General features: G+C 35.8%; 3 protein-coding genes across 8 annotated transcripts; all 3 read left to right on the forward strand.

The window, feature by feature from the left end:
• Positions 1-406: 406 nt before the first annotated feature.
• On the forward strand, positions 407-6934 carry LOC147847979 (bifunctional cytosolic FAD synthase/FAD diphosphatase-like). Of its 5 annotated transcripts, XR_015532172.1 has the most exons (17): positions 408-556; positions 1261-1306; positions 1402-1574; positions 1830-1947; positions 2024-2106; positions 2189-2248; positions 2340-2588; positions 2690-2786; positions 2892-2942; positions 3330-3410; positions 3516-3587; positions 3699-3761; positions 4674-4823; positions 5519-5576; positions 5717-5802; positions 6348-6496; positions 6610-6934. XR_015532172.1 is itself a non-coding variant. In XM_087338700.1 (16 exons), exons 1-16 carry the CDS (start codon positions 456-458, stop codon positions 6417-6419), a joined length of 1560 nt encoding a protein of 519 aa, XP_087194826.1. In that variant the 5' UTR covers positions 408-455; the 3' UTR covers positions 6420-6934. The 5 variants fall into 5 exon arrangements, 2 of the variants coding, with proteins under 2 accessions (XP_087194827.1, XP_087194826.1); XR_015532173.1 differs by having other exon boundaries at positions 407-556; positions 5697-5802; positions 6348-6934; XR_015532174.1 differs by lacking the exon at positions 5717-5802 and having other exon boundaries at positions 407-556.
• A 2658-nt stretch (positions 6935-9592) lies between these two features.
• On the forward strand, positions 9593-14331 carry MPPBETA (Insulinase (Peptidase family M16) protein). Of its 2 annotated transcripts, XM_087338698.1 has the most exons (10): positions 9593-10223; positions 11226-11390; positions 11847-11984; positions 12502-12653; positions 12746-12854; positions 13002-13100; positions 13354-13419; positions 13544-13651; positions 13851-13976; positions 14088-14331. In XM_087338698.1, exons 1-9 carry the CDS (start codon positions 9639-9641, stop codon positions 13935-13937), a joined length of 1509 nt encoding a protein of 502 aa, XP_087194824.1. In that variant the 5' UTR covers positions 9593-9638; the 3' UTR covers positions 13938-13976; positions 14088-14331. The 2 variants fall into 2 exon arrangements, with proteins under 2 accessions (XP_087194824.1, XP_087194823.1); XM_087338697.1 differs by having other exon boundaries at positions 13851-14331.
• Positions 14332-16145: 1814 nt separating this feature from the next.
• Positions 16146-17883, forward strand: LOC147847981 (small ribosomal subunit protein cS23y-like). Its single transcript, XM_087338702.1, has 2 exons — positions 16146-16372; positions 17467-17883. The coding sequence occupies exons 1-2, from the start codon at positions 16166-16168 to the stop codon at positions 17731-17733; spliced, it is 474 nt and encodes a 157-aa protein (XP_087194828.1). The 5' UTR covers positions 16146-16165; the 3' UTR covers positions 17734-17883.
• The last annotated feature ends 1271 nt before the right edge of the window (positions 17884-19154 follow it).

Genomic DNA, 19154 nt, shown 5'->3' on the forward strand with positions numbered 1-19154 from the left:
AGGAGGTTCCCCCAACGAGTGTCACAATCAATCCCCTTTAACTGACTTGATTGAAGTTGCAGGTTGTGACCTGATGGATGGATGTCCCCCGGCATCTCGCCGGCCAAATAATGGTTTGGCCAGCCAGTAGTAGTACTTTGAGCCTGACACAGCAGTACTTTGAGCAATGTTAGGCTCAGAGCAGGCATTGATCCTAGGAATGAAAATAAATAATAAATATTGAAAATAATCAAAAAAATAATGAAAATATCCGGACGACCAGGAACAAGAGAGAGAGAGAGAGAGAGAGAGACTTTATTTTATATTTTTGGATAATTTCTAATTTCTTAGCCTTCTTAATAATGTGTATGCGTATTTTGTATGTACTTTCTGCCTTCCCTCCTCATATATGTACGTCAAGAAGAAACAGAGGGTCAGAGGCAGAGGCAGAGAGTAACTCCTTGTCTCATCGCGACATGGAGATATGGAAGGCAGTATCACAGAGCGGAGATGGAAGACTTCAATCCAAGTATCAGCACTCCCTCAACATCATTGAGAGAACCCTCGCTCTCTACAAGTAAGTACAAAAGTGTAAGAGAAATAGTATCATCTTTGCGTTTCTCTTTCCATTGCTACAAGATTGTTTGTATCATCGATTGATTTTGATTTTTTTAAGCGATGTGAGAACGATGAACTGATCCCGCATTTTCTTTCCTTCCATATATTTATATAAACTCTCGTTTTTAAGTGATGTTATATGAGAAGAATGAATTAATTCCATTGTTCCTTTCCCTAGCTTTTACATAAGAATTTGTTTCTAAGTAATATGATGTGATGTGGCAAGAATGAATTGCTTCTGTTTTTTGTTTCCGTAGATAGATTTATTCAAAGACATTAAGTGATGTGAGAGTGATGACGAATTGCTAATGATCTTTCTCTCTCTCCCTCTCTATCTTCCTTCTTCTTATTAACTTTGTATGATGACTGCTTAAAGATTAATTGCGAGGATTATGTAGAAAATCAAAGACTCATCCTCATCAAGGATTCATAAGAGGAAACTTGATACAAGACGAGACGATATCATTGTCAGTGCGATGTGCCCATAATATTCTATTATTTATTTTTTAGTGAACATTGATCATATAATCAAGTTGATGTAATTTCACCAAGTTTTCTCTTTTTCTAATACCGGATTTCATAATATATACAACCATTATATTAGTTGATTACAATGTTTTGATTTTAATCATTTACTGGCTTTAAAAAATATATTTTTGTCAGGTTTGATGAGCTTGCCTTTAGCTTCAATGGTGGCAAGGATTCCACGGTAACTCTGCGGTTCATAATGAAAGATCTTCCTTTTGTTTTATCTAGTTTATCACAACTTCAACAGGAAATAACGTTTAGGATGTTTCTGTACAGGTTTTATTGCATCTTCTGAGGGCAGGATACTCTGATGTGAGATTTAAACAGAATTCAATTGAAGGAGACAATTCTGAAATGCAGAATAATCACTACCCCATAAGGACGATTTATTTTGAAACGCCCGATGCATTTGAAGAAATTGATTCTTTTACCCATGATACAGCAAAATTGTAAGCTGAAAAGAAATATATATGCTCGTGTTTTTTATAGGCCATTTCTTCATTGGAATATCTGATGCGTAATTTAAAACCTCCTTTATTTTATACAATAAATTTTAGTCCCATCTTCAGTTGTACCATTTTGTATGTAAAAGAAATGTTCAAGAAACGCATTCAAAATAAACTTTGGTTGAACTCGCTTGATAGAGTTACATAGTTCACAAGGATGCCATTTGTGCTATAAATATATTTTATCTTGTTGAACAGGTATAACCTAGAAATGGAGATTATCAGACTCGATTTCAAATCAGGAATAGAGGCATTGTTAAGAAAGAAACCAATCAAAGCTATTTTCCTTGGCACTCGCATTGGGGACCCAAATGCGGTAAGTGAAAATCTTGTAAATTTTGTGTTCTGATATGATCTATCACACTAAAAATATCGTCTTTCTGGTGTCTAAGGTTGGCCAAGAACAATTTTCTCCAAGTTCTGCTGGATGGCCACCCTTTATGCGTGTGAACCCAATATTGGATTGGTCATATAGGTTCTTTTTGTATATTCTCGGTAGTTTCTTGCGAACAGTCTACACTTGGAAGGGAATTAAATCTAATCTTTTTTTAATGCAGAGATATATGGGCTTTCCTATTGGCTTGCCATGTTCCGTATTGCAAACTTTATGACCAAGGGTAAGGTGCCGGGTTAATATGGAAGTTCTTCTTAATTGTAAGTTTTTTTGGTCATGATTAACAATGGTATAAATAAAATATTCAATGCAAGGTATACATCAATAGGAAGCATTCATGATACGGTACCTAATGGAGCATTATACATAGAAACTCGTCAAAATGAAGGTATAAAACATAGATTTAGGCCAGCATACATGCTGCGAGATGGAAGATTAGAAAGGGCTGGACGGTTGAAAAGAAAACAGAATAATAAGGGGGAAAAGGAGAGCGATCCTGAGAATTTTCCATGTGCAAATAGTCTATTTGCAGCATCAATTCTGGTTGTAGGTGATGAAATCCTGTATGTACTTTCTTTTCCTTTTTCTCTCTCCTTTGTTTCTCAATACAGAATTTGAGGCATCCTTGTGTATGTTAAATTTTGGTCGACTGGATTGTATCCAGACAAGGAGAAATTGAAGATCAATTGGGTCCTTTCCTTAATAAGAAACTATACTCAATTGGTTGGGCTGTGATGCATCAAGGAACAATTTTGAATGATGTAATGATGTGTTGTTTTAGCATTCTATTTTAAATTTATCAGAGCTCATTAAAGTCATCTTATTCCAAGATTTGGAATGAGTCATGTTTTTGTCTGCAATTACAGATCAATGCTATCTCAGAAGAAGTTGAACAACAATCAAAAGCTAGTGATATTGTAAGACATTTATTTTGTAGGAAGGATAGCAATGCAAAATTACAAGATGTCTATGAGGTCTAAAGGATTTATGCAAAAAACCCTTGCTTAAAGCCAGAAAGAGCAAATCTAAAGTGAAAGTAGTATTGATCCTCTTAATATGCAAAGGTGTTTCAAAAATAAAATCCTTCTTTATTGCACATACATTGAATGCAACTTGCAAGTGATAAAGAAACAATACAAAATGTTGTGCTTATATACCTTCTATTGCTATATGTATGCATACATGTACATATAACATACATACGTACACCACGCATATATGTGTGTATGTATTTTTATATGCATATATGTATACAGATTGAAATAGATGTAGATTACATATATATGGATGTTTTTCTTATTTAGGTCTTTATTGCTGGTGGTGTTGGCTCGACACATTCTGATGTTACATTAGCCGGTGTTGCAAAGGCTTTCGGGGTTCGGCTGGTTAGATTCTTGCTTGAGGAGTCCCATTTTTAGATTTTCATACTTCTGGTTTTCGTTTTAAATATTGCCGAAGTTTTCTTTGGATTTTTCTTTTTTACACACCAGGCACCGGATGACGAGTTTGAGGAATTCTTGAGGCAGCAAGAAGGAATGCGTTGTCCTGGTGATCAGAATGAGGTTGGAGTCTTGAGTGTTCTAAACGCAGATGCACAAAACAATATGAATTATCACTTTCTTTTCATAATGATGATGCTTATCTAATAAAATTTGAAACTATGTATAATGTAGATGGCAAGGTTGCCAGAAGGTATTACAGAGCTGTTGTATCATAAGGATTTAACTGTGCCTGTGGTATGTGCCTCTTTCTTTACCCATTCATTCTCATCTATTTTGGAGATATGATCAATTTATTGTTTTTGCATCTTATGCCGTCAGAGTCGTCTCATTAAATGATATATTGTCATTTGCAATCCTTATGAGAAATTTGAACACATTAAATCACAATGAATATAGATAATCTTTTTTAGTATAACCAATACAACCAAGTCCCGATTTATAGTTTCTTAGTGAAGAGAGTTTTGCATATAGATGTTGGAAAATACTTGGTGTGATCCAGAGAGGAAAGGAAGAAACTGATCATGAAAATGCTAACAAAATAGCATTGCTATATTTTGGACTGAAATAATTTGAATGCCAAAGACCAGAGCATTTTTATTATATCTGTGTTTCTGAAGTGAATCTTTGGCACATCGAAAATTTTGATGCATTTTTCTCCACAACAATCTAATTTTGTAGCTTTAGAAATCTGATGCCAGTGTAGTGAACTTCAACCTGTAACTGGAAAGCCTGCTCAATGCACCAACAGACACTCTATAAGAGTGAAAATGTCTAAAGAGACATGACAAGACATAAGCAACTGATAACAAGTTGCCTGTTTCATGAGAGCAATGAAAGAAAATGCTATGAGCATATGCCTAAATATTTTTCCTAAAAGTATTTTTTCTTAGGACTGTGCACAACAGTATGGAAACAAAAGTTTGTTTGTGCTAAAGTTACCTGAAAATTTTCCTATTCATGTGAATTTGTCGATCTAACAAAAAGTTTGATTGTAAAATAGAAGTCACCACTCTTCAAAAGTGTTTGCAAGTATAAGGAAAAACAAAAAGAGGATCATATGAATGAATGAGATGGTGTTTCTCCTTCTTATGAAGAACCTGGCCTTTGATATATTCTGATTTCTTTCTTGTGTTAAATATTTTTCAGATAAAGTGTAAAAATGTTTTCATATTGTCTGGGACAACTGTCAACGACTTGGAGTTACAATGGCAATGTTGGCTAGAATTAAGCAAAGGCATAGACTTCTTTCCATGCAAAGAGTTTGTATCAGTTAGTCTTCATACAAGTATTCCAGAGGTCTCCTTTTTTTCCTTCTTTTTTGTATTTCCTTCTGTTTACGAAGCTATTGTAAGTGAATGCTAATTAACATACTTATTTGATACGTCAATTTAAATTTCTATTTGAAAATAACATCAAAATTTGTTGGGTGTTTACTGGAATACTCGTACGGCTTCAAAAATGTACCAAAATAACTAACCCTCTGTAGTACAAAATGTAAACTGCTGCCATGGGGTGTACATTTTCTTTTTTGAAAAGTTAGGGGTATTCGGATAGATACCCAATAATAAGATAGAGGTATTTTTACCCATGAAATATTTGTCTATTCTTATGTGTGGAAATATGTGTGTAAAAACTTAAAGGGTGTGCTCATACATTTTTAAAAACTTGGGCTATGTTTGGGTTGTGTCCAAGGTATGACTATTTTTTAAGGCACTTCTTACCTTTCAAATAAATGTGCTATTATGCATGGAATATGTGTGAAAACTAACAAGGGTGTGCTCATACATATTTGAAAATTTAGGGCTATGCTGGTAAAAACCAATCAACAAGATAAGGGTATTTTTGTGTTTTTGCCTTGAAATGATTGTATACGTCTGCATGGACATTGTGTGTAGGTTCTCTTCGCTATCTGGGAATGAATGGATCACAAGGTATACGTTTGAATCAAGGAATTAAATAAAAGAAGCCTTTCTTGTTTTTTCTTTTTGCAGTTAGAGCTTGCTGGTCCATTTGCAAAGATAAGCACAGACTATCCAGATGTTTCTACTGGTATAGATAATTGTTTCAGTTTCAATTCCGTTTTTTAGCGATGAATATTTAAGCTGGTTTGTTGTCTTTTCTCTAAGAGACAAACAATGGTTAAATATAAATAAATAAAAGATGTATTAGCTTTTTGTTTCTATAATCAGGTTGTTATCGTGAACCTCAGCATCTGAAGAAAAGCTTAAAGGGATTGGATAGCCAGACTCATCTAGTATTAACATTTGTTAGCAAGGTAAACACAAAACATGTACATACATACATACATACATACATACATACATACATACATACATACATACATACATGCATGCATCCATGCATCCGTGCATGTCTAGTATGTTATGCATGCAAACATGACATACGAGCATGCATAGCATACGCACACGTAGGTATATGCAACAAAATTTTCAGATTTAGTTTGATTGCAAATCTATTTTAAAAAGAAAGAAAAATATGAAGTTCCCTATGGATTGTAATATAGTGATCCCCGCTACATAACCAAAACTGTTCCCGTGGAAAAAATAGAGGATAGAGAAGTCTCAATTACTAGTGTGTTTTTGAGTAAAAGGACCATATTTTTGTGCTTATAACTAACAACACAAAATATTCACCAGGGAGACCTTATGTAAGGTAAGGTAAAAATCATGAAGCAATAATAGATTAATATCTTCTTTTGGGATTTTTCGAGGTTGTATGTTCAAATTCAGCTTGTAGGAAAGGGTGTTTTACACGTATGAACATTAGTTTTACTTAATCGTTTTGCAATATAAAATGCAGAACATTGGTCAAGTCCATATGGCCATTGATGCGTTAAAATCAGTGTTCCCAGAAGGAAGCTTTTTTGAATAAAAAGCTTGGAAGTGATTATTCCCAGCTCTTTGGTAACTTTGGTCTCATTAGATCGATTCTTTGGCTGCCTCTTGAAGGTGTGAAATATAGTATTTCATTTCACCTCATCTCTTCTTCTTCTCTTCATTAATGATTTTTGTCTCCATTAGAGAAATTTCGATTCCTCATTTTTTTAATCACTATTTGCCAGGATTTTTCAAACAATTGCACTTCCTTTGAGAAGTATATGCCTTGTGAGAAGGTATGCAAGAGTTGTCAACTATATATAGAGAGATGTCTTAGAACTCTATATATAATTAACAATATCTACACTTCAATGAAGTCACATATGTTACTGATATATATCTTACAATAAATTGATTTGTCTACCAATACAATAAGAATGTTACACTGGGAAACCCTCATGTATTGTAAACACCATTTGAACCTGCTTTTGTGTGGGAAGCAACATACTTTGTAATTTTTTAACGTTTTAAGGATTATATACATATAATCCTTACTTTGTTGTACATTTATATGTGAAGGCACTAAATTGGTATTAACAAATATCATCCCTCTTTGTGGTAGAATTATGCGGCACTCAAGAAAGAAATACAATATAGTCAAAGTAGGCGAACATCTTGTGAGTTCAAAACTAACACTTTTCTTGGGGTGTATGAATGGCTGTCATTTGATTCATTGTAATCATTTTCATATAGTACCCAATTTTGTTCACAAGTAATGTCGAGACATAAAATGGCAACCTCTAGCATTTGTTGTCCAAGTACCTTGGCACTCACATGAATATCATTAGAGGAAGCCACAACTTCGATTTGCTAGGTTGCAACAAGAATGTTATTGTCATTGACCTTTGTCACACCCCTTAATGCAAAGAAGGGTTATGGGCCTAAATCATTGCCAAAGAACTAGACATGTATATAACTTGCATTGGTACTTCATTTGGAAAAAAAAAAGAGTTTTGTAAAGAGTTCATTGGAATATACAATGATCATATTATTTTTCTTCCAAACACAATGTAACTTTGTGCAACACATATGAATCAATCTCATAAGCGGAAGGCCATTAAGTTTCACATGTATGAAATTGACATGTAGCGAAGATAAACTAAGTTTGGGGAAAGTAGTATTTTCATGCATTTATGTTGAATGTTGTTGGCCTATCAAAGTGCCATATTATATTACTTTGGCTTGTCAAAACATTTATTTGTGCATTTTCATTCGATCTCTTTCTCCCCAATTTTTGAGAGTCCTTATTTTTGAACTATGAATGTGAAAGCATATTTTAAGTAATTTATAACATATTTATTTGTAGTGATCATTGGTAACATTTGAAATGTCAAAGATTGCATGAAAACAAATTAAGAATTGGAAACTTGATTAGGTAGGATAAAGAGTTGCACGTTGTTTATGCTAAAATTTTGATATGCAATGACCCATACTCTAGATTTGCACCTATTGAGAGCATATATGTGTGTGATTTTGTAGTAGAAGACAAATTCTCACAACCATATATGCTCCACATTGTAATGTGTATTGTCCTCATCCTCAAGTTTTAAGTAGGCCTCTCTAGCTCCACTCTAGATTGCAATGTCATGGTTGCAGGTATGGAGGAGAGGGATTTGATCATCATACTTTGAATGACATAGGAATTAAGGTATGTTGTTGGGTATGTCTCAGCATTTCTTTTTGAATGCCAAAACAAATTGAGTTTTATACAAGTGCATTGGCATTGTAATCCGGTGTTCCTTGCATCGTCATTCAATCTTATTTTTTAGAATATCCTTCGTGATAGTGTAAGTAATATGCCTTCTCTAATTTGCTACTAGATTTTCAAGATTGGATGGATGTGAATCCTTCATTCTCACAAGTTATTGTGTACTATCATTAGTACCTCTAGTTCAATGGGTCTCATCCCATTTTCTATGAGTAACATTGAGTATGGGAACTCACATTAGAGCATTGTGGTAAAAAACTCTCAAAATACCCCTTGTTTTCAATGTTATATACTTAGGGTATCCATATGTGATAGTATTCTCTAATTGGTGTTGGAGATTTGCAACTGTTTTAGTAAGCAAAAGTCAAGGTTTTTCTGTTATGTTGTTTAGCCCATTCGGTAACCACATGTCGTGGATGTTTTAGGGATATAAACATGGGCAAGTACAAGGTTTGCTCCGATAGCCAACACAAAGCTTATGGTCTTTTATTCTCTATGATTTTCCTTTCAAAGAGTGTTAGACCAAGGCGAGGACAATGGGTACATGCATGCACAGACACAAACATAGACACAAACATCAACATGACACAAACAACACAAACACATATATATAGGCAACCGACAAAGCGCATATGCATAGACATCAACATCGAAACAAATTTAGACACAAACACACATACATATATGTACAGGCAACCGGCAAAGTGCACATGCATAGACATTGGCACCGACACAACAAACCGACAAAGTGCATATGCATACACATCAACACCGAAACAAATTTAGACACAAACACACATATATGTATGTACAAGCAACTAACATAAGCGCACATGCATAGACATCGACACCGACACAAACATAGACACAAACAAGACACAAGCACACATATATATGTATAGGCAACCAACAAAGCACACATGTATAGAGACTAGTCAGCACTGACACAAGTAGTAGACACAAACACAAACACACACACACACACACACACACACACACACACGCACATGTATATGTACAGGCAATCGACAAAGCGCACATGTATAGAGACTAGTCGATGTCGACACAAACATAGACACAGACAAGACACAAACACACACTTATATCAGTATAAGCAATGGACAAAAGGGCACATGTATAGAGATTGATCGGCGCCGACATAGACACAGATAAGAGGGGTACGATTCCGGCATGTGCGCTCTGCTCTCCCTTCATACATATGTATAATGTATATATATTATGTATTGATGGTGATGATGATGAGGAGGTGGTCTTCTTTCCACATGCTCTCTTGCAATTTTTTTTTTAGGGGCTAGAAGAGCCACGAATGGTTTTGTCCGGACAAAAACAAACACAGGTGTGAAACGGAAGGAATGAATGAAATGCCTTTCTTCTTATTATTCTTCTTCTTCTTCTTCTCCTTCTTCATCTCTCTCTTTCTCAGAGGCTGCAGCCTACACACACACACACACACACACACAGAAAGATAGCCAGACAGACCCAGCGATGGCGTTGGCGTTAGGGTTAGGGTTGCGTCGACAGACACAGAGGAATCTTCTCCTCCTCCTTCGTCAATACCATCAGCGTCCCCAGCAATCCAGCTCCTTCTCTTCTTCAGCCCTCGCCGTCTCCGACGATCTCTTCACTCGCCATAACTCTGCGATCCCAACGACCTTCGATCACTCCTCCGTGCTCTCGACGCCTCTGACGAAGATCACCGTACTCCCTAACGGCCTCCGAGTGGCCACAGAATCGAACCTCTCGCTTCAAACCGCCTCCCTCGGAGTATGGATCGATGCTGGGAGTAGATACGAGACGCTAAAAACGAATGGAACTGCTCATTTCCTTGAGCACATGATCTTCAAAGGAACAAAGAATCGCAGTATGCAGAAGCTCGAGGAGAGTATTGAGAACATTGGTGCTCATCTCAATGCCTATACTTCTCGTGAACAGACCACTTACTACGCCAAAATTATGAAAGATGATGTACCCTTTGCCATGGAGCTTCTCTCGGATATACTGCAGGAATCATCTTTCTCCAAGGAGAGAGTTGAGCGAGAGAGGAGCGTGATCCTCAGAGAAATGCAAGAGGTATGATGTATTCCAATGGGAAAGTATTAGGAGAAAGGATAAAAAATGTTTCTTTCTTTATAGATGGATGTTATTGTTTTGCCCAGTTATCTATTTGACCTCCTTTCAATGAGACTTGTTCTGTCGTGAATGTTTTTTTCATTCACTGTCATGTGCTTTGATTTGTTGTTAGAGAAACATTAATTGTGATTGATTTTTGAAAAAACAAAATGTATCTTGTTTTGATATTGATGATTTACTGATCCGATTTTGTTCTATGAAAGGTTGTTGGGATTGTTTTATATTTGTTTCCCCAAAGGATTGCTCTTATTAGGTGATGCAATTCGACATGTTTCTTATCCTTGATGCGTTTCTGGTTTCTTTCTGAATGATTCGTGGTCCAAAATAGATCTCTCATCTGTTCATCTGTTTTGATCTCCTGTAGTCCATAACATTTGTCACGTCCTCCATATATTCTGATTCATGTGAATAATTCTCTCATGTGCCATGTGCATAAACTCGTTGTGACTACGCTCTCATCTGTCGTGTGCTTTGCTTTTTTGTTGTGCCAAAATGATTGCTTCCTTACTTTTCGTCTAGCATGTCATGTACTGATTTGACTTGTTTCGTATGTGATATCTGCTTTGATTTATTTTAAAAAAGAAATCTGCTTTTTTGTTGCTTGATGGTGCATAGAAAAACTTAATTTATTTGACAAATATAAACACTTGCTAGCCAGATATACGCCAGCTATACTAGTGGTATTTTCGAAATTTTTGTACATGTTTATTTGTGGGAAATCTGGTTTTATGTGGAGATATATATCTAAATTTTTTTACTGGAATGCTAGTTTTTGGGCTTTCTTTTCAAAAGATTTTGTTCTTATGCAACGTTTTATGATGTTAAGAAACCCATTTTTATATGCTTTTTTGTGCCAAATGCTGTAGTTATTGGTACTAACGAGAAAGGCTTATGCATGCACTATTTGCAATGATTCCTGTATATATATGTCAACAAATGCAGGTTGAAGGGCAAGTGGAGGAGGTGATATTTGATCATTTGCATGCCACTGCTTTTCAACACACGTCTCTCGGACGAACTATCCTTGGACCTGCAGAAAATGTGAGATCTATAACTGTGGAGAACCTGGTCGATTACATATCAACCCATTACACTGCCCCACGAATGGTAATAAGTCATTTCTAATCATGCTCATCCTCTGTTTATAATGTGTTGCTACTTCTTGCAAAGGCTTATTCATCATAAAGCTAGCTTCATTAAGCACCCATTTATGGCTAGCATTAGCATATGAACAAACCAAATTAGTGCTCAGTCATGTTTTTTTCCCAGGATGTAGTTGCTTATATATCTGTGTTTAAATTCTGCTCATCTTGTTAACAATTCCTCGTGAAAAGTAATTTGGTACTAATAAGCTTTGCATAGAAATGAGCAGTAGTTTGATACTATCAAATTTTGGATGAGCGTTTCATAAATTGTCATAATAGTAGGGTATCTATGAAATTTTCCCATATATCTTCCATGCCAAGTGCTTATATGAAACAACACCATGAACTGTGCTATGCATTGAATTCAAGACTTGTGTGAATAACATGTGGGTAAATTTATAGAACTGTGATTCTACAGGTCATTGCTGGGGCAGGTGCTCTGGAGCATAAGCAAATCGTTGAGCTTTCTGGGAAATTGTTCACCAAATTGTCTTCAAATAACATCACAGCTGCACAGCTCATTGAGAAAGATCCTGCACATTTCACTGGTTCAGAGGTTTGTGTTGAAAACTTGCTGGTTCAAATGTAATTAGTTCCTGTGCATTCACATTTCAATGTAATTAGTTCCTGTGCATTCGCTGGTTCAGAGGTTTGTAGCAGAATTTTGATATTGCAGATAGAAGAATGGGTCATTGAAATTTCAATATGAATATTGTGTTAACGTCAATGCTTCATGTAATTGATTTTCTATATCAAGCATTGCTTAATTGTTCAATCTTTATGTTTTGCGGATTTCAGTGGTAGATGTATATCTTACATAGAAGAATGATGGTAGATGTTTACCTCACATAGAACAATAATTTAATCATCAGTATCTTTTTATTTCACTGACTTTTGTGCTTGATTTGCTTAAACTTGGTGTGCCAAACAGAATGATTGTATAAATTGCTGTTTTTAGCCAATTTCAATAAATTTTGGCATTTTAAACTCTCTAATTTATATAGTTAAAGTCGGTACTCTGAATTGAAGAATAATCTTTATGTTTTTCTTATCTATAAATGTGACTTTCGTAGGTTCGTATTAGAGATGATGATATGCCTCTGGCGTATTTTGCCATTGCTGTTATGGGAGCTCCATGGACAGATCCAGATTCAATTGCTCTCATGGTCATGCAAACTATGCTAGGAGGTTGGAACAAGGCTGCAGGGGCAGGGAAACACATGGGGTAAATAATAGCATCTTTGTTTATGGGGCTTTCAAATTTCTGTAAAAAAATAGAGCTGTTCTCTAACTTTGTTTTAATAAATAATTATGCAGATCTGAACTTGCGCAGAAAGTTTCAGCAAATGATTTGGCAGAAAGTTTCATGGCTTTCAACACTAACTACAATGATGCTGGACTTTTTGGTGTCTATGCTGTAGCTAAGGTGTGCTACCTCTAGTGAATGATTGCAATTATTTGCATTTCCCCTATCATTTTTAAGAGCCAAGTTGTTTTCATCTTAAATATATTTGATCTCTTTTAAGTCCATTTTCGTTCATCCTTCAAGTTTGATGTATTTTTCACATTCCAGCCAGATAAATTGGATGATCTCTCTTGGGCTGTTATGCACGAGTTTGGAAGACTCATATACAGAGTATCTGAGGAGGATGTGATTCGAGCAAAAAATCAGGTAACTAGCAGTAACATATGGTGATGACTTTTTTTTCATTATTGGTTTAGTTTTATTGGGATGTATTTGATCATTTGAATGCTTGTTCTGTTAATAAAGGCATATATGCAAGTGTGAAATGTTTGTGTAATAACCAGTCATAAAAAATGCATTATGTAATCATATTCCAGTTTAATATTGATTTTCAATGCTCTTTTCTTGCGTATGCAAACCTTAGGTCATGTAATCCTGAAATTGATCATTATTTGTGCAGTTGAAATCCTGTTTACTACTACATTTGGATGGTACAAGTGCAATTGCAGAAGACATTGGACGTCAGGTATATCGTTTGACATATAATGAACTTCCTGTGGTGGTTAAGGAATGCTCTACAGAATTTTGTTGGCCATTCTTAACTTGTTATTGGCCTCAAATCGTTTTTTTCCTTGTTTTACTTCAAACAGTTGCTGACATATGGTCGTAGATTGCCATTGGCTGAGTTGTTTGCGAGAATAGATGCAGTTGATGCTGCCACTGTGAAGAGGGTTGGTAATCGCTTCATTTATGACAAGGTACTGTCCTGAGAAAGAGATCTCAATACCGAGAAATCAAAATTATACTAGATGCATATCACAATTTGTGTGAAAACTTTACCTTCATGATAGATATTGAGTGACAAGAGAGGGATCTGATGCATACTACAATCATGTTAAACTTTACCTTAGGAATTGAATTTCAGAGCTTTAAACATGATGCCTCTGTATTTTCCAGGAGGTAGCGATTGCTGCTATGGGTCCTACCCAAAACCTCCCTGACTACAATTGGTTCCGCCGCCGCACCTACTGGCTTAGATATTGAGTCATTTGCACTTCTAGCCAAATGACATTGTTTTGTGAGGTATTTGGAACTTTGCATTATAAGACGGCTCTATCTATCTAGATATCTATACATTGATATGGAATGTATTCAAGGCTCGTGTCACATGGATGTCTTCTAATTTAATGGCAGATCGTACTGATATCCCCTCAATAATGAGCAAAAAAATTCCTTGGGAGAGGCATTGTTTCAATAGATGAAAAACTTGTGCTAAATCCCTAAACTCAATTGGCAAGAAGCAGATAAGGAGGCTTTGCTTGCTGATAAATGTGTATTGTTTTCTTCTTATTGGCAAGTGAAGGGAAGTTTTTGGATTGAGATTTATTTATCTCTTACTTGGTGCATACAATAAAAATCTATTTTACTTGTTTCAGAATGAGATTTTTCCACCCTAGAGAAGTTTTTGGATTGAGTTGGATTTAACTTCTGGCTTGGTACTTACAGTAATAATAATTTTCTCTTTTATTCCAAAATGAGAATTTTTTGTAACTCAATAATTGAAACATGAAATGTGATTAGTAAGAATTATGTGTTCTGACAAAACATATGTTTCCAAGGCTAAGAATGAGGTAATTGCATATCTTGCGTTAGTTTGAGGAAATCATGACTTAGTAGATTGCTAACTTATTGGCTCATTTGCACTGAAGCAATAATCATTTCATTCAAGTTACTGGGACTGGGTATAACTAATTTCTAGATCACTTTTAATCATGACTTAGTAGATTGCTAACTTATTGGCTCATTTGCACTGAAGCAATAATCATTTCATTCAAGGTACTGGGGCTGGGTATAACTAATTTCTAGATCACTTTTACAGCTACGTGTTTGACCAAAATGATTATAAGCTCAAAAAATCTGTTAAAGTGCATAAATTGTTCTTTCTGCATAATAGTTATTTATAATGAGGTGAAAGAGATTCATTTTAGCTCAAGTTTTCACTGGGAGTTGACAAAGTTAGCAAGGTATTTCAGATTCGTTATGGTGTTCTAGGTTAGATACACCACCATTGTTTTGTTATTTGTTTTTTTGCCTGATACCGTTTGTCACATAGTTTTCTTCCTGTAAATATACATGGGACTTCCTAACAAGCCAGAATACTCTACATTTCAGGTACTTTTGTAATTGATCAAAAGAACAAAGGGTGTTCTAGTAATTTGAAAAAGGAAAATAGATATGAAATAACCTAGTGGATTTCCGTATCACCTGAAAGGCCCTTGAAATTTTGCTATTTCTCCAAATGCCTCAAGAGGAAAATGTGATGAATTATGTGATGAATTAACAATCGGAATTGCTCAGAAAGCATGAGAAAAATGGGAGTAAATTGGTGGTAGACCATGTTGTTGAGGCAAAGGAGGGGTATGTGGGGAAATAAGGTAACAAAAGGGTCTGAACAATCCATACTGTAAGAGCATATGCTTGAACAAGAGAGTAATGGAAGATGATAATGCACCTAGGTAGGGGTAACAAAAAATGGGGGGAATGATGGGGAATTGTTACAAAAGTTAGGGATACGGTGGCAAATTGTTGTTTTGCCTTAAAATGTAGATAGAAATTTAAATGGAGAAAACCTCTTTGTTGGCTTGTTGGGAAGGAATTGGGGTGGGGATAGATATGGAAACACCAATTCCACATGGATTAGGAACCCGATGGTCAAGACAAGGGGGTGCCATTTTTTGGGGAAATATAGAGAAATCTCAGGGGTGTTGGAAGACAGGCAATAAAATCCGACACTAATGATGATATGGTCGATTCCTTTTATTTTTTTGGGTCCAGCAAAAGGCAAATGGAGGAGATGGTGAAGAAGAAAGGAAAGTTAGATGTGTTGGTGATGGATGGGCGTAAGGGCCATCTGAGCTCAATCAAAAGGAGCAAAGAAAATGGTGAAAGCTTCTCTCTGGTAGTAGTACTAAGTAGTACTAAGTAGTATTAGCTATAAGCTATAGAAGCTTAGTTAGAGAGGGGTATTTTGGTAATTAGCTGCAAAAGCCAATCAGGGGTATTTTGGTAATTTACATATTTGCCTCCTTCTCTAGAATTTGAGGTAAAAGGATAACTCTCTGTTTCTCTGTTTCTCTGTATCTATGTCTCTGTGTCTCTGTGTTGTGGGTTTTGTTGGCTAAGGTTCCTCCTCTTTCATTCCTTTCCCCCGAGACAAGCCTCTGTTTTTCTTGTGTTGTGCCCCTCCTCCTCCTCCTCCTCCTCCTCCTACCATGGCCTGCTCTGTGGCTACTTTCCCTGTGTTTACTGACAGAGGAGCAGAAATCTCCCTTAGAAGGAGATGTCTCCCCTTCCCCATGCCGAAGAGCAGAAGCTTTTCCCTCTCCGTCTCAGCACAAGCATCGGCAGAAGCATCCGTTACGGAAAAGCTCGAGATCTCTTCCCCACCTTCTTCTTCGTCTCCCTCAACACGCCCAAAGGTTAGTATGGGCCAAAGATCCTGCTTGTAGGGATTCATTTTCGTGAGAATTTATGTATACAATAAGATAATGTAATTTCTTTTTTTCTGCTTCATTTACAGCTTGTTTCACAGAATGTATACATTTTCTTATTTTTTGTTTCGATCAACACTGGGTTTTTAGATTAGGGTTTCTTTCGTTACAATGAAAACATGTGCTCTCATACTCTATTAAGTGGGAGTTTTTCCCAGTAATTCCTATAGATGTCTCTGCTATTTCCTCAAATGCTCTTTTCCAAAAGCTCCTCTCTAATTGTGATTATGACATGATCAATTCATCCTCTCGCTCACACAGCTACACGTACTGTTTGAGCTCTGATATGGCCAAATCCTTCTCTGGGAATAGAGAATTTTTAGAGTAAAAATAGTGAAAACTTAGGGCCATTTGGGAAAATAAAGCAGCATTTTGGGCAATAGCGAAAACGTAGTAGTTATGGGCATTTATGGAAATAATGGAAACCTAGGGGCAATGGCAGGAAATAACGGAACATGACAAAGGAAATTCTTCAAGGTGATCACCAAATAATTTAGTAGCAACGACAGAGGAGTCTGTTTCATAGTTATGGTATACTTCCATGCTATGTTAGAATTCGTCATAGATTGCATAGAAGCTACTTAAAGAAGGATTCAACCTCCGTATATATTTAAGTATCAATATGATCTTACACATAAATGCATTTAGAACCTTGATTTATTTGAATTGGAGGTTAGTGTATGATACATATAGGGACAAACTCCTAAATTGCCAGTCTTGGAGAAAGAAAGAAAATATAGATCGATTCGAGTAAATAAAAGACTACATTTATTTGTCAATATATATATATATATATATATATGAATATTTTTTGAGACTGCATTTCTTTGCTTCTTCCTAGATTCTCTTTTCTCGTTTCGGTGATAATCTGGCAATCTGCATGGTATCATATAGAGAGAGAATCTGGTCACACTAATGTGGCTTGTAGTTTAGGAGAAGTAATTTGTGGTGTAACAAAGATGTGTGGAAGTATATAAGGATTTGAACTCACTGGCCTTGTGTTTTATTTTCTTTGGAGATAGAAATCTAAGGTACCATCCAAAAAGCAGCAAGTCATGTTGCGGTTTGTGTGGATGGACAAAAACATTGGGATTGCAGTGGATCATGTCGTACCTGGCCATGGCACAGTCCCCTTGAGCCCTTATTACTTCTGGCCTCGGAAAGATGCGTGGGAAGAGATCAAAACAGTCCTTGAGAGCAAGAAATGGATATCGAGAAAGCAAACCATATTGCTTCTAAATCAAGCCACAGATGTAATCAATCTTTGGCAACAAAATGCCACCGGCTGATTCCTGTATTGTATTATTTTGGTCAAGCATTAGTGCTCGATGCATAGGAGGTGGTCTAGGCGAGCCATTTTTTCTTTAATGAACTCATGTTTCAAGTGTGGAAAATGTGTGTACACTGGAGCATTCATACTCATTGTAGATCATGCATAATCAATGGATGCTTGTCATTCAAGTAAATCAAAAGAAATCAATTCTTATGTTTGTGAATGCAGTATTAACTGATTACTCGTAAATAAAACTTTGTAAATGTTATTCGCATTTGTGAGAGAAGTTTTACGTGGGAATTAGCTTTGGTTATGCATTTTGATTTTAGGCTAAGTAATAATATTGCCAAATCATATGATTAGGCCATGTGATCAATGTTAGCACTTTGGTATGCATACAACCTAATATTAAAACGTGTTCCTGGGCACAAGGATATATTTCTTTTACAATTGCCAAGGTGGTCTCTATGGACACTATTTCGTTTGCTTGCTTACTCATAAATGAGGACAAATATTTAGAGGGACAACTGTTGATGGAGACAATATCCTTCAAATATGCATTTACTCAATGTCACCACTTTCCTGAAAATAGCATTGGCCTTCTCTTTTTACTTAATTTGCTTGGTGAGTTCCCCTCTCTTATTTTAGTTAGACACTTTGTGATGGGCTAAAATAACTTGTAGAAGACAATGCTTCAAACTACCAAATTAATTATATTAATCCTCAATATTAGGCCCAATACAAGGTAAAAATGCTACGATGTATCCAATCAAATCTCACTACCCTGATGTAATGAGCCTTGACACTTGGAGAGCCTTAACACTTCATCGAACTTTCTCACACAAGCTAAGCATTGATGTAATGTCATGGTATCAACACACATATATGCAAGATGATACATTGATTTGGTCCTATAGGTCAAATTTGGCCTCATCATAGACAATAAAACATCTATTCTATTCTATTCACGTATATATATATATATATCTTAGGGTGGAAACATCTCAATTTCTACTTACAAAGATAATAAAAATGTTTGATAAAACATCTATTCTATTCTATTCACTGATATCTATATATTTATCTATCTCTCTTAGGGTGGCAACATCCTGAATGCTACTTTGAAAGATATTGAAAATGTCCCAAGGCAATTTCTTACAAAGTTGCTCCAAGTCAAGCAAAAAATGCCATACACCCTCCTTGGGACATGATTACTTTCGATTGAGATCATGTTTAAGATTTAAAAAACTCCCTCACAATTATTTCCTAGGTTTGCATAGGAGGAAATCAAGAAGATTCAAAATTTCGTGTTTCAGTTGGATGATGCAAGATATGAAAAATGGATTGAATGAGGCCTTTTTACAATGTGAGTATATCGGGACATGGAAAAATGTGGAGGCTCATGCTTCACACAATATATGACATATGTTACACCTA

The sequence above is a fragment of the Azolla caroliniana genome, unplaced genomic scaffold (assembly GCF_043228905.1).
Source record: "Azolla caroliniana isolate FFs.n. ecotype wild unplaced genomic scaffold, voAzoCaro1.0.p SCAF_546, whole genome shotgun sequence".
NCBI classification, from domain to species: domain Eukaryota; kingdom Viridiplantae; phylum Streptophyta; class Polypodiopsida; order Salviniales; family Salviniaceae; genus Azolla; species Azolla caroliniana.